Source organism: Salvelinus alpinus, chromosome 10, assembly GCF_045679555.1.
Source record: "Salvelinus alpinus chromosome 10, SLU_Salpinus.1, whole genome shotgun sequence".
Lineage (NCBI taxonomy): Eukaryota > Metazoa > Chordata > Actinopteri > Salmoniformes > Salmonidae > Salvelinus > Salvelinus alpinus.
The window spans coordinates 41,532,237-41,546,197 of NC_092095.1; the positions used below are offsets into that span (position 1 = coordinate 41,532,237).

Below are 13,961 nucleotides of genomic sequence, written 5' to 3' on the forward strand. Positions count from 1 at the left end.
ACACCAAGTGTAATTAATAACTTCACCATGCTCAAAGGGATATTCAATGTCTGCTTCTTTTTTTAACCTTCTACCAATAGGTGCCCTTCTTTGCAAGGCATTGAAAAACCTCCCTGGTCTTTGTGTTTGAATCTGTGTTTGAAATTCACTGCTCAACTGAGGGACCTTACAGATAATTGTATGTGTGGGGTACAGAGATGAGGTAGTCATTCAAAAATAATTGTAAACACTATTATTGCATACATAGTGAGTCCATGGAATTTATTTTGTAACTTTTTATTAAAATCTTGAATCCTGAACTTATTTAAGCTTGCCATAAAACATGATTCCACTTTGACATTATGGGGTATTGTGTGTAGGCCAGTGTCACAAAATCTCAATTTCATTTCAGGCTGTAACTCAACAAAATGTGGCAAAAGTCGAGGGGTGTAAATACTTTCTGAAGGCACTGTACTGTAGGCCAAAAAGACAGAGAAGACTTAATTCCTTTTCCACCATGCTGTTCAGAAGACCCAAACGATGTCACCTGCTGTGAATAATTTAACTTGGTGTAATGGTCCATTATCTTAAAGGGGTAAGTTGTTTGCCTAACAGGGTTGGCTTTAAAATGATGGACAGACGTAAGTGCATCACTAATCACATCAATATAAATAATCATCTTCAGTAATGACTAGGCTTTTACAATAATGGTGAAACTTGGAGAAATTTGGATTAAGTGGGTTGAAATCTCCCTAGAATTTACAAAAGGTTGACAGGGACATGTCAAAATGCTGAATTTTGGCACTTTAGCAAACCTTTATTCATATATAAATTCTGATTTACTGAAATCTCCATATGGTCTATATTAGAGTGCACTTCATTTAATAACAGGCTTTTAAAATTCAATATGAAAACAAACCAACTGCTCTGAAAGGTGGCTGTGGGTCCCGGGTTCAGGTGTTGAGGGTCAAGGTAGTGGTCTGGTGATTGGTCTGGTCTGGCCCAGTGGTAGTCCAGATCCTATTACATCTCTCTCCCTGTGTTTCTGTAACAGGTGAGAGTGTGACTGTGTTAAATGAAACCAGGCCAGGACTGAAGTAGGTTTCAGGCTGTAGCTGTACTATATTTAAGTACCAGTTAGACCAAATATTTATGATTCATCAGATGTAATGCCACGGCTGACTGAAGCAAAGAGGGTGTACGTCCCAAATGGCACCCTATTCCTTATATATAGTGCACGACTTTTGACCAGGGCCGTTTTAAAAGTAGTGCACTAAATAGGGAATAGGATGCCATTTGAAACGCATCCTGTATCTACTCTGCATGGCAGTAGTTACGTCTTTACTACCATGGGAAGCATTAAGTACTGTATTTGTAGAGGCATATAGAGGAATAGTCGATTTCCATATAACTGTAAAAGTTGTGTTGTGGTAACTGAGTGCAGGGAGGAAACAAGTTGATGTTATTTTGATGAATGGAAATATTTCCTGGTCAGGTAGTAAAATGAGACCGAAGTCCGTAAGAGTGTCCTTAGTTTGGATTTCATGAAGTGTTAGTGCTACAACACTGCCCCCATGAGGTGGTTGTGTATTGCAACCAGGGAGGAACTATCAGATTGAGGACTTTGTTTCCAACTTGCCACATGAAATGCTGGGAAATAAACACAAATATCCATAGTTGACCAATTACTCCTTTTCCTGGGAAGGCATTTTCCTTTTTCAATTAAGGTTGTTATTATAGATACTTGGCCACTCTACAGCTGCATCATTGATCATTCACTACTTACTATTCTAAAGGCAAAACGAGCAATTGAGCGTCGGGCCAGTAACCGGAAGGTTGCTGGATTGAATCCCAGAGCTGACAAGGTAAAAATAGGTCGTTCTGCCCCTGAGCAATGCAGTTAACCCACTGTTCCCCGGGGGGGCGAAGACATGGATGATTAAGGCAGCCCCCCGCACCTCTCTGATTCAGAGGGGTTGGGTTAAATGCGGAAGACACATTTCAGTTGCATACATTGTTGGACAACTGACTAGGTATCCCCCCCTCCTTTCAATCAATCCATCGATCTAAATATGACTCTGAAAAAACCTCTCTGCTCTCCCAAAATCACAATGGTCTCTTTCTCTCTCTTTCTCACCCTTTTCTCCCCCCTCCCTGCTGCCCCCCCCCCCCCCCCCCCCCCCCATGCAGCCCCTGTCTTCCGAGGAGAACTGTCACAGCAGCACATACTCCAGTCAGTCAGACAGTCAGTCTGGATCTCCCCCTAGAGGCTGGTCAGAGGAACTGGATGAACACGGACACACCCTCTATGTCTGTGAACACACTCATGAGAAGGTACTGGGGCTCTCCTCTCCTCCTTTTGGTTTCACTCTCTCCATTTCTCTGTCACTCCTTCCAAGGCTAAGGTTGTTATCATGGGTTAATGGGGGAGGGTATTTGGTATTTATAAGGATCCCCATTAGCTGCTGCAAAAGCATCAGCTACTCTTCCTGAGGTCCACATGAAACATGACGTAATACATAGTACAGGACATTATTAGTCAAGGACTGAAATGCATACATTTAAAACATCACACATAGCCTACATATCAGTACATACACACAATCTAAGTCTAATATATAGTACAGTGCAAATTACAATAGAAGTTATACAGTACCAGTCAAAAGTTTGGACACACCTACTCATTCCAGAGTGTTCTTTATTTTATACATTGTAGTGTATAGTGAAGACATCAAAACTATTAAATAACACAAATGGAATGTGGTAACCAAAAAAGTGTTAAACAAATCAAAATATAAATTGAAGTCGGAGGTTTACATACACCTTAGCCAAATACATTTCAAACTCAGTTTTTCACAATTCCTGACATTTAATCCTAGTAAGAATTCCCCAAAATAAAATAAATAAATACAATATTTCAGCTTTTATTTCTTTCATCACATTCCCAGCGTATTTGGTAGCATTGCCTTTAAATTGTTTAACCTTCCACAAGCTTCCCACAATAAGTTGCTTGAATTTTGGCCCATTCCCATTCCTCCTGACAGAGCTGGTGTAACGGAGTCAGGTTTGTAGGCCTCCTTGCACGCACACGCTTTTTCAGTTCTGCCCACAAATGTTCTATAGGATTGAGGTCAGGGCTTTGTGATGGCCACGCCAATAGCTTGACAATGTTGTCCTTATTAAGCCATTTTGCCACAACTTTGGAAGTATGCTTGGGGTCATTGTCCATTTGGAAGACCCATTTGCGACCAAGCTTTAACTTCTTGACTGATGTCTTAAGATGTTGCTTCAATATATACACATAATTTTCCTGCCTCATGATGCCATCTATTTTGTGAAGTGCACCAGAAACCCCACAACATGATGCTGCCACCCCCGTGCTTCACGGTTGGGATGGTGTTCTTCGGCTTGCTAGCCTCCCACTTTTTCATCCTAACATAACAATGGTCAATATGGCCAAATAGTTCAATTTTTGTTTCATCAGACCAGAGGACATTTCTTCAAAAAGTACAGTTTTTGTCCCCATGTGCAGTTGCAAACCGTAGTCTGGCTTTTTTATGGTGGTTTTGGAGCAGTGGCTTCTTCCTTGCTGAGCGGCCTTTCAGGTTATGTTGATATGGGACTCGTGGATATAGATACTGTGGATATAGATACTTTTGTACCCGTTTCCTCCAGCATCTTCACAAGTTCCTTTGCTTTTGTTCTGGGATTGATTTGCACTTTTCACACCAAAGTACGTTCATCTCTAGGAGACAGAACACGTCTCCTTCCTGATTGGTATGACGGCTGCGTGGTCCCATGGTGTTTATACTTGCATACTATTGTTTGTACAGATGAACGTGGTGTCTTCAGGCATTTGGAAATTACTCCCAAGGATGAACCAGACTTGTGGAGGTCTACAATTTCTTTTTCTGAGGTCTTGGCTGATTTCTTTTGATTTTCTCATGATGTCAAGCAAATAGGCACTGGGTTGGAAGGTAGGCCTTGAAATGCATCCACAGGTACACCTCAAATTGACTCAAATGATGTCAATTAGCCTATCAGAAGCTTCTAAAGCCATGACATAATTTTCTGGAATTTTCCAAGCTGTTTAAAGGCACAGTCAACTTAGTGTATGTAAACTTCTGACCCACTGGAATTGTGATACAGTGAATTATAAGTGAAATAATCTGTCTGTAAACAATTGTTGGAAAAAGTACTTGTCATGCACAAAGTAGATGTCCTAACCGACTTGCCAAAACTATAGTTTGTTAACAAGAAATGTGTGGAGTGGTTGAAAAACGAGTTTTAATGACTCCAACCTAAGTGTATGTAAACTTCCGACTTCAACTGTGTTATTTTTGAGATTATTCAAAGTAGCCACCCTTTGCCTTAATGACAGCTTTGCACACTCTTGTCATTCTCTCAACCAGCTTCATGAGGTAGTCACCTGTGTTAGCAGTTGATGTTATTTTTCAATAACACAGACCCCAAAGCAAATCAGGGGGATAAAAATAGGTTTATTCGAAGAGAACAAATCATAGATGTTATGCTGGAACGTAGATGTTCATTCTTCCCTGTCCTCAGTGATTCTCCACAGAACAAAATGACAGGATGTAATTTATAACCCTCAAACCTAGCCTGTGGTTGACCAATTACAATTTCTTGCAGTAAAATTGTGCCAATGGCCAAATAACAAGTATCCTGTTTTTGGATAGATGATTCAGACCAATGAGATCTTGCCACACAAGGACTGAAACTCCTACACAGATTCTAACCAGATGTTGAACTGAAAAACCACAATTTCCATTGATTGTTAATTCCCTATTGACCTGTCGTCCTCTGCGTTGTGTATTATCTTAAAATATTCTTACACCTGGAATGCATTTCAATTAACAGATGTGCCTTGTTCATTTGTGGAATTTCTGTCCTTTAATACTGTTTGAGCAAAATCAGGTTGTGTTGTGACATGGTAGGGCAATCTTCTGTATACCCCCCTATCTGGTAAAAGACCAAGTCCATATTATAGCAAGAACAGCTCAAATAAGTAATGACAGTCAATCCAGAAAATTGAAAGAACTTTGAACATTTTCAAGTGCAGTCGCAAAAACCATCAAGCGCTATGATGAAATTGGCTCTCATGAGGACTGCCACAGGAAAGGAAGACCCAGAGATACGTTCATTAGAGTTAACTGCAACTCAGATTGCAGCCCAAATAAATGCTTCATACAGTTCAGGTAACATACACATCTCAACATCAACTGTTCAGAGGAGACCGTGTGATTCAGGTCTTCATGGTCAAATTGTATATTTTTTTATTTAACCAGGCAAGTCAGTTAAGAACAAATTCTTATTTACAATGACGGCCTACCCCGGCCATACCCGGATGACGCTGGGCCAATTGTGCGCCACCCTATGGGACTCCCAATCACGGCAGGATATGATGCAGCTTGGATTCGAACCAGGTACCTCTTGCACTGAGATGCAGTGGCATAGACCATTGCGCCACTCGGGAGCCCGAATTTCTGCAAAGAAACCAATACTAAAAGACATCAATAAGAAGAAGAGACTTGCTTGGGCCAAGAAACTTGAGCAATGGACATTACACCAGTGGAAATCTGTCCTTTGGTCTGAGTCCAAATGTAAGATTTTTGGTTCCAACCTCTGTATCTTTGTGAGACGCAGAGTAGGTGAACGGATGATCTGTGCATGTGTGGTTCCCACCGTGAAGCATGAATTCAAGGCACACTTAACCATCATGGCTACCACAGCATTCTTCAGCGATACACCATCCCATCTGGTTTGGGTTTAGTGGGACTATAATTTGTTTTTCAACAGGACAATGACCCATAACACACCTCCAGGCTGTGTAAGGGCTATTCGACCAAGGAGAGTGATGGAGTGCTGCGTCAGATGACCTGGCCTCCACACTCACCCGACCTCAACCCAATTGAGATGGTTTGGGATGAGTTGGACCGCAGAGTGAAGGAAAAGCAGCCAACAAGTCCTCAGCATATGTGGGAACTCCTTCAAGACTACATTCCTCATGAAGCTGGTTGAGAGAATTTCAAGAGTGTGCAAAGCTGTCATCAAGGCAAAGGGTGGCTACTTTGAAAAATCTAAAATGTATTTTGATTTGTTGAACACTTTTTTGGTTACTACATGATTCCATATGTTATTTCATAATTTTGATGTCTTCACTATTATTCTACAATGTAAAAATAAAGAAAAACCCTTGAATGAGTAGTTGTGTCCAAACTTTTGACTGGTACTATATATAATTGCTGTCTCTTCACAGTCCGCTTTGTGTGGTGTTCTTTTATCATTTTTTAAAATCTGGTTTTATTGCGAGCTTGAGTTATTTGGTGTTGCAGAGAGCTCCATGTAGTTTTGGCTCTATTTAATACTGTGCGTTATCCCACACATACCAATGGGAGGACTGACTGTTGGGATGTTGTTTTCTCCTACTTGACCGAGAGAACATTTCTTTACTACTTTATTTGAAACTTTCTGCCATGTGTAATCCATTTTCCGGTCATCATTGCTCTGTATTTTATGGTGTATTATTGTCCATGTGAGTTTTGAAACTGTGTTCAGTGCTCATTAGAGTTTGTGTTTGCAGTGGATAAAGCACGTGGACAAGCAGGGGAGGCCGTACTACTACAGCTCAGACGGCTCCAGGTCTGAATGGGAACTACCCAAAGTAAGTCAACACATTTTAATGTCTTTAATTTATTTGTATGGGCCAATTCCAAACTTCCACATACATTGAATCATTGACATCAATGCATGACTAAGAAAAAATTGTACTCAAGTGTAAGTGAGGATTCGTCCAAGATTTACTTCTACTGGAGATCATCCAATTGGGGAGAATCTCAATTGCATACTCCTCACGTCCTTTCTCCTCGCCTCCTTCTCAAAACCCATTGGAGGAGAAGGTCAGAGGGGAGGGACCTCTGGCTTTCTCATTGGATGGGTTTTGAGAAAGAGGTGAGGAGAGAGGACGCTAGGACTATGCAATTGAGATTCTTCCTTGATTTTGGTTTTGCCTCGTATGACACCACTACCTTGTAGCACACTTCTTGGTGCGTCAGTCTATTTCCTCCTCTGCGATCTAATCATCCGTCTTTGTCTTTTCACCTTAACTGGTCTGGAGTTTGTGCCCTAATGTACCTGAAAGTGACTTAGTGGCTAGTTTCTCTCCTGTAATCTTGTTGGTTAAGCGGAGATCAGACGGGTAGAGAATAGGCATTAGCTTTCATTTGGCTGGCCAACCGGCGTGCTAAGTGGACACACGCAGGGATGCAGGCAGACAGACACGTAGATAGGCTGGGTGTGGTGGTATCCTTTAGCAACCCTGGAAGAAGACACCAGTGGGGGGCTCCTTCTCTCTGAAAGGGGTCCTACTGATGGGTGACTGATGATACGCTGGGCCATCAGAGGAGCGGTATGAAAAAGAGATACTGGATACATGCCAAGCCACGCCTCTTCTAGGACCTTTACTCTGTTGGTGTTGTTATCAGTGGATAACGAGTTAAACCTTGACCCCTTTCTGTCCCCCTCGCCCACCCTCTTTCTCTCTCCCCTCCTCTGACTTTCTTCACTGCCCTCCCCTTCGCTCTCTTTTCCTCACTCCCTTTCTCTCACCCTCCCTCTCACACCCTTGCTCCCTCCCTCCCTCCATCCAGTACAATGTGTCCCCTCAGCCAGGTGATCCCCCCAAGAGTCGTAGCCTGGAGAGGAAACAGTCAGACCCCATTGTCCTGACCAAGTGGAGACACAGCACCTACGTACTAGACCTCAACGACAAGGTACTGTAAGACCACATTGTCTGTGTGTATCCTACATTCCAGTTATATCGGCAACTCTGTTTACATGCAGGCAGTGTTTACTCCTGTCAACACTAGGGTTCGGGTCAATTCCATTTTAATTTAGTCAATTACAGAAGTAAACTGAAATTCCAATGCTTTTCAATTAATTGACCGAATTGAATGTAACTGACACCATCCCTGGTTGTCACCAGTTACCACTTGTTTTGATGCTGTAAATAAGTTTGACGCTGCTCTGTAAGAGTGTTCTTGAACCCTGTCTTAGCCATCTGGTCAGTTGTTTGTCTGGTCAGCACAGCAGGTGGCCAGTCTGGCCAGTATGTTGTCCCTTTGCATGCTCTTGGCCTTGCTTGGGTCTCAGTGAGTTATATTAATTCTGTGTGGGTGTGAAGAGGATAAGAGTCATACGAGGTAATCCACTAGCTACTCCTCTCATTGACAAATCCCAGTCACACGCGATGTGGGCTAAACCATGCGTTTAAAGCATTGTCTTTGGGACTAGTCCGTTGATTCAATTGTACCTGGATAAGTGAATCAGATGCAGCCTTAGTATTTGAACTTATTTCTGTTACAGTTCTCTTTTTAAAAAACTCAGGCACTTTGGCTCTGGCCATCACATGGGGAGAGTTTGTCACTCTCTTTTCCGCAGTAAAGTCAGTATCCCCCGCTCTCACGCCTCCCCCCTTACCCCGCCTCCACCAATCCAGAGCGTAAACGATCAGATACCTACCCATTGCTGATTTAAACCAGAAATGCAGAGTATGAGGTTCTCACAAAATTAAATTTCCCTTACTCAATCAAATGTGCTCTGTTGTTCGCTGTCTGTGTGTGTCAAACCAAATTTTTTAGAGAATACCTTGGCCTATTATCTGAAAGTGCAACAAAGCCTTTAAACGAACACACCTCTTTTTAGTTATTAGTTGACATGACCACTTCACAATAACCTACAGTAGTTGTATTGGCAATTTGAAGTCAGATACCCCGCCTTAAGTACCCAAGTACTATGAAGGATTTCTGCTCCAGATCCTTGATTAATTTTCTCTTCCTGACTAACTAACCTTAAATCTAACCATAATCTTCCGCTTATCTTCTCTAGTTTCCATCATCATCATGTTGACCTTGTTCTTTATCATTGTGTCTGTATCATTGTGTAGGAGTGTGGGCCTACAGTCCCCAAGCCGAGTTCTCCTGACTTTGACTCCTGCCCCTCATCTCCCAAGCACCCCTCAATCGTCAGTATTCCCAAGCTTTCGCTCCACAACATGCAACATCCATCGCCTCTCCCACTATGCATTGCTTTTACCCATCATCCTCTATCCTCTGCATCTCTCTTTCTTTCTCTCCTGCATGTGTCCTTTCTGTTTCTCCTATCTGCTACCATAGCCAATGTCTATTCTACTGTCCAATAGTTTAGTTTATGGTGAATGTTTCTCTGTTAGGGTAATGTCGTTCACCTTGTGGGACCACTGATCACAGACTGTTTGAATCAGTAGTTTGTGTCTGTGTCATACCACTCTCTACTGCCGGTAGAAGGAACGACGTCTGTCACCCCTTTCCCTACCCCATTTCCTCTAGCACTTTTTGTGTGTGCGAGTACATACACTGAATGTACAAAACATTAGGAACACCCACTCTTTCCATGACAGACTGACCAGGTGTCCTTTATTGATGTCACTTGTTAAATCCACTTCAATCAGTGTAGATGAAGGGTAGGAGACAGGTTAAAGACAATTGAGACATGGATTGTGTATGTGTGCCATTCAGAGGGTGAATGGGCAAGACAAAAGATTGAAGTGCCTTTTGAATTGGGTATGGTAGTAGGTGCCAGGTGCACCGGTTTGAGTGTGCCAAGAACGGCAACGCAGCTGGGTTTTTCACGCTCAACAGTTTTCCTTGTGTATCAAGAGTGGTCCACTACCTAAAGGACATCCAGCTAACTTGACACAACTGTGGAACGCTATCGACACCTTGTAGAGTCCATGCCCCAACGAATTGAGGATGTTCTGATGACAAAAGGGGCTGTAACTCAATATGAGGAAGGTGTTCCTAATGTTTTGTACACTCAGTGTATGTTTGTGTTAGTGTGTGCTCAAGGCACGAGCCTTATTATATTGTTATTCTTTTTCTGTATCTCACCCGCCGCTGGCTGTTTTCCCTCTCCCCTGCTGTGTGTGTGTGTGTGTGTGTGTGTGTGTGTGTGTGTGTGTGTGTGTGTGTGTGTGTGTGTGTGTGTGTGTGTGTGTGTGTGTGTGTGTGTGTGTGTGTGTGTGTGTGTGTGTGTGTGTGTGTGTGTGTGTGTGTGTGTGTGTGTTTACGCACTGCAAAAACTGAAATGTAAGTAAGCCTAAAAAAATATCTTATATTGAGTGATAATTCACTTAAGATTATTATTATTATAATTTGTATGTATGTGTGTGTGTATATGTCTTTTTTTTAAACCAAGCTAAATTATGTAACGTCATTGGCAGATATTGGCAGATTTGGGCTCCCGGGTGGCGCAGCGGTATAAGACACTGCATCTCAGTGCAAGAGGTGTCACAACCCTGGTTCGAATCCAGGCTGTATCACATCCGGCCGTGATTGAGCGGCGCTCAATTGACCCAGCGTTGTCTGGGTTTGGCCGGGGTAGGCCGTCATTGTAAACAAGAGTTTGTTCTTAAGTTCTTAATGACTTGCCTAGTTAAATAAATAAAAATCTATATGAATTTACCTACAAAAAATCTTAATACGTTTATTTTATTCTTATTTCAAGATATTTTACCTTAAGACGACAAATATCTTGAAATAAGATAAATTACTTTTATTAAATATTTGTTATGTTAAAATAAGCAAAATGATCTGCCAATGACATTAGATAAATTAGCTTGGTACGAAAAAAACAACATTTTAAGTTAATTAATATAAAATACGATATTTAGACTTGCTTAGATTTCACCTTTTTTTGCAGTATGTGTGGTGTGTTTGTACTACCTGGGTCTGACTGTGTTTGTCTCCTGTCTATTTCTCTCTACAGCCCTCTGAGAAGTGTGGAGTCCTCAACGTCACCAAAATAACTGAGAATGGCAAAAAAGTCAGGTAGAGAAGATACATTAAAAAGATCTTATAGATTAGATTAGAAAATGTTATCTTTCTCGTATGAGGAAATTGGAGGATAATACAGAATCATACAAACAATAATATTTTTTATATTTTTTTATTGATTCTTTGTTGAAATAATGGACAGACTGATGGTTGATAATTGGTTGTGTTGGGACGTGGTTGATAAATAGTTGTGTTCTGACTTGATGGTTAATAAAGGGCTGTGTTCTGGTTGATGGTTAATAAAGGGCTGTGTTGTGAAGTAGTTGATGCTTGATAAATGGTTGTGTTGTGAAATGGTTCAAACAGAAAGAACTGGACGTCGTCGTGGACGGTGCTACAGGGCTCCTCGCTGCTCTTCACTAAAGGACAGGGGAGTGGGACCAGCTGGGTACGTACTAAGAACCATCTTGGGTGACAGAATGTGGCAGAGTTTGTACAGTTGAAGTACATTTTTGGATTAAAAAATAAATACATTTGAGCTAATTGCCTCCCCTACTTTTCCAATAACCTGCAGGATTCTTTTTACCTCAAAAGGAGGGTGGTAGTGCCTAAGAACTACCTGGCTGGCTGTCTATCTCCATTTAGTAGTAGTACACCATACCTCTTCCTGTTTTCTCTTTCATCAGTCTGTGACTCTTTATTTCTCATTTGCCATCCTTCCCTCCCTCTTACTTCTCCTTCCTCCTCTCCTCTTTCCTCTCCTCTCCTCGTCCAAAGTCCTACTACCGTAGTGGCTCCATCCCTGAGCTGCTGCTCACTCTGCTGGCCAACTGGAAGCGTTCGGTCAAGCCTCGCCCAGCTGTCTCCTATGACCACTCTGTCCATGAGCGTTCCAAGGCTGCCACTGTATGTCTCCTCTGTCCCTGTGCATGTCTCCCATTTGTCCCTCTGCCTCTCCATCATACTCACATTGTCCTATCCCCTGCCTGCTGCCCATAACCTCATCTGATTGGGTGACCAAGGGGTTGGGAGGGAACTTTGAGTTTCAGGCATGCGCTCCCTCTGGATTATTTTTCCTGATATCATGATATGAAGATTGAATCGTCTTGATTGGTTTCCCCAGTTTGCCTGAGAGGGGATGTTTGTAAAAACTAAAAGAGTGTTCCAAAGAATGAACAATACATGATTGAGTTTCTATTTTTAAAACAATATATGAAAAAGAAAATAGAGGAGCTGTTTCTTAGATAAAGGTGGTGTAAAAATGCGTACAATAATACAGTGCTTTAAAAAATGTGATAACAATTTAACTTCATAATAATACAGTACTAAATATCCAGCTTGTAACACAGTGGTGTGAATATGATCATCTGTGTTTATCTTCAAGTAAACCTAGCACTTAATAACTCATGTATAACTATAACACAGTAACGTGTAACCTAACACTGCTTTTGTTGTTTTTAATGCAACTTGTAATAATAGCGGTGGGAAAAGTACTCATGAAAGATTTACCACTATTACTATCTTTGAGATGGAAAACCAGCTCTTATCTGATTGATTGTCTGAATGTTGATTTCCTTGTAGAAGTTTGGGGGTAACCAGTCGAAGCCGGAATTCACTGTGGATCTCAGAGGGGGCTCAGTTGATTGGGCCTCGAAGGATAAGTCCAGCAAGAAGCACGTCATTGAGCTGAAGACCCGTCAGGGGACGGAGCTGCTGATCCAATCAGAGATCGACAGCGTCATCAACGACTGGTACCGAGTCCTGACGGACACCATCAGTACACATGTGAGTGGACCACTCTTCTCAGCCTATCTATCTTCTCAGTTCTCAACATAGTAGTTACGGTACCACACCTCTGTAAAGTACAAGTCAGGTTTGTCAACATCCACAACGAGAGGCTTCTGAAATGTATGCATTTATCTGTAATCTGTTCAGTACCACTCCCTTTCACGGCAGAGGTGATCCAGGTTGATTTGAATAACTTGTGGTGTTTGTGTGTGTGGACAGGCATGGGAGTCAGATGAAGCCTTAGAGGAGGACATGCCTGAGTCCCCCGGTGCAGAAAAACAAGACAAGGAGAAAGACCACAGAGACTCCAAGAAAAACAGAGGTTCCTTGACTAAATACACTGTGTGTGTGTGTGTGTGTGTGTGTGTGTGTGTGTGTGTGTGTGTGTGTGTGTGTGTGTGTGTGTGTGTGTGTGTGTGTGTGTGTGTGTGTGTGTGTGTGTGTGTGTGTGTGTGTGTGTGTGTGTGTGTGTGTGTGTGTGTGTGTGTGTGTGTGTGTCGCGCTCACGCGTGTGTCAGTGTTAGTTTTGTCAACAAAAAGTGACTGAAATATTCATAATTTTTCAGTGGCAAAATAGACACAGGAAGAACTATAACCAAACAAAAATTTATTTTCATTTCAGTTGACTAAAACGAGATGAGACAAAATTACCTCTGACTACTAAATGGACTGGACAATAGTTTTTAGAGAGATTGAGAGCTTTTCAGTGAAAGGCACAATTAATATTAGCAGCATAGATGTGCAGCGCAATTCTGTTCAGCATTGGGAAGGAAAGGTCACAGCTGGTGAGTTGCAGGGGAGCAACCGATGAGTGTGGGCAGACCGGCTCCGCCTCAGATTATACACATTGCGCAGGCAACTCTCTTGCTTCCCTGTAGCTAACCAGTCACTACCAGCCTTCTAGTTAGCTACCCTGTGCCTGGTTAAGAAACACAAGCTGCTTAACAAAATTAAAAACAATAGCAGCATTGAGTTTAATAGTAAAACAACAGTCTAGCTATGTTTTTCTCTCCCATGATTAGGCTCTGGAAAAGTAGGCTGTCTTTGAATTTGTAGTCTCACTCAACCCTCCCACTTTTCCCACTTCAATTCCCACTTCTCCCTCTTTTCATCAGAGAAAATGGCTTGATTCTAGCCCTTAGGCTATCGTTGCAAAGACATGACCCATGGCGCTAAGGTTTTTTCTTTCTATCGTGCATTGGCGGATTTTACATTCATAAAGCATATCACAGGCCGTTCTAAAACTAGGCTACTTGCGGACCTGACCGTTAACCATTGTTTAGGCTACACCTTGTACAGTCATGTTACCTCATTAGCTACCGAAAGCTAACAACCTGGGGCGCGTTCAGCTGGCTGCAACATTAT

General features: G+C 42.1%; 1 protein-coding gene across 7 annotated transcripts in view; it reads left to right on the top strand.

The window, feature by feature from the left end:
- The window catches only part of LOC139532058 (rho GTPase-activating protein 12-like), an 89,669-nt gene that overhangs the window by 65,887 nt on the left and 9,821 nt on the right, over positions 1–13,961 (top strand). For 4 of the 7 annotated variants that reach the window (XM_071329172.1, XM_071329171.1, XM_071329175.1 and 1 more), the window contains exons 4-12: positions 2,170–2,313; positions 6,581–6,661; positions 7,647–7,769; positions 8,942–9,019; positions 10,801–10,862; positions 11,175–11,256; positions 11,586–11,714; positions 12,390–12,593; positions 12,816–12,918. In XM_071329172.1, the coding sequence (XP_071185273.1) occupies positions 2,170–2,313; positions 6,581–6,661; positions 7,647–7,769; positions 8,942–9,019; positions 10,801–10,862; positions 11,175–11,256; positions 11,586–11,714; positions 12,390–12,593; positions 12,816–12,918 (1,006 nt within the window). The remainder of the gene's footprint in view (positions 1–2,169; positions 2,314–6,580; positions 6,662–7,646; positions 7,770–8,941; positions 9,020–10,800; positions 10,863–11,174; positions 11,257–11,585; positions 11,715–12,389; positions 12,594–12,815; positions 12,919–13,961) is intronic. The other 3 variants (XM_071329176.1, XM_071329177.1, XM_071329178.1) reach the window with 3 other exon arrangements.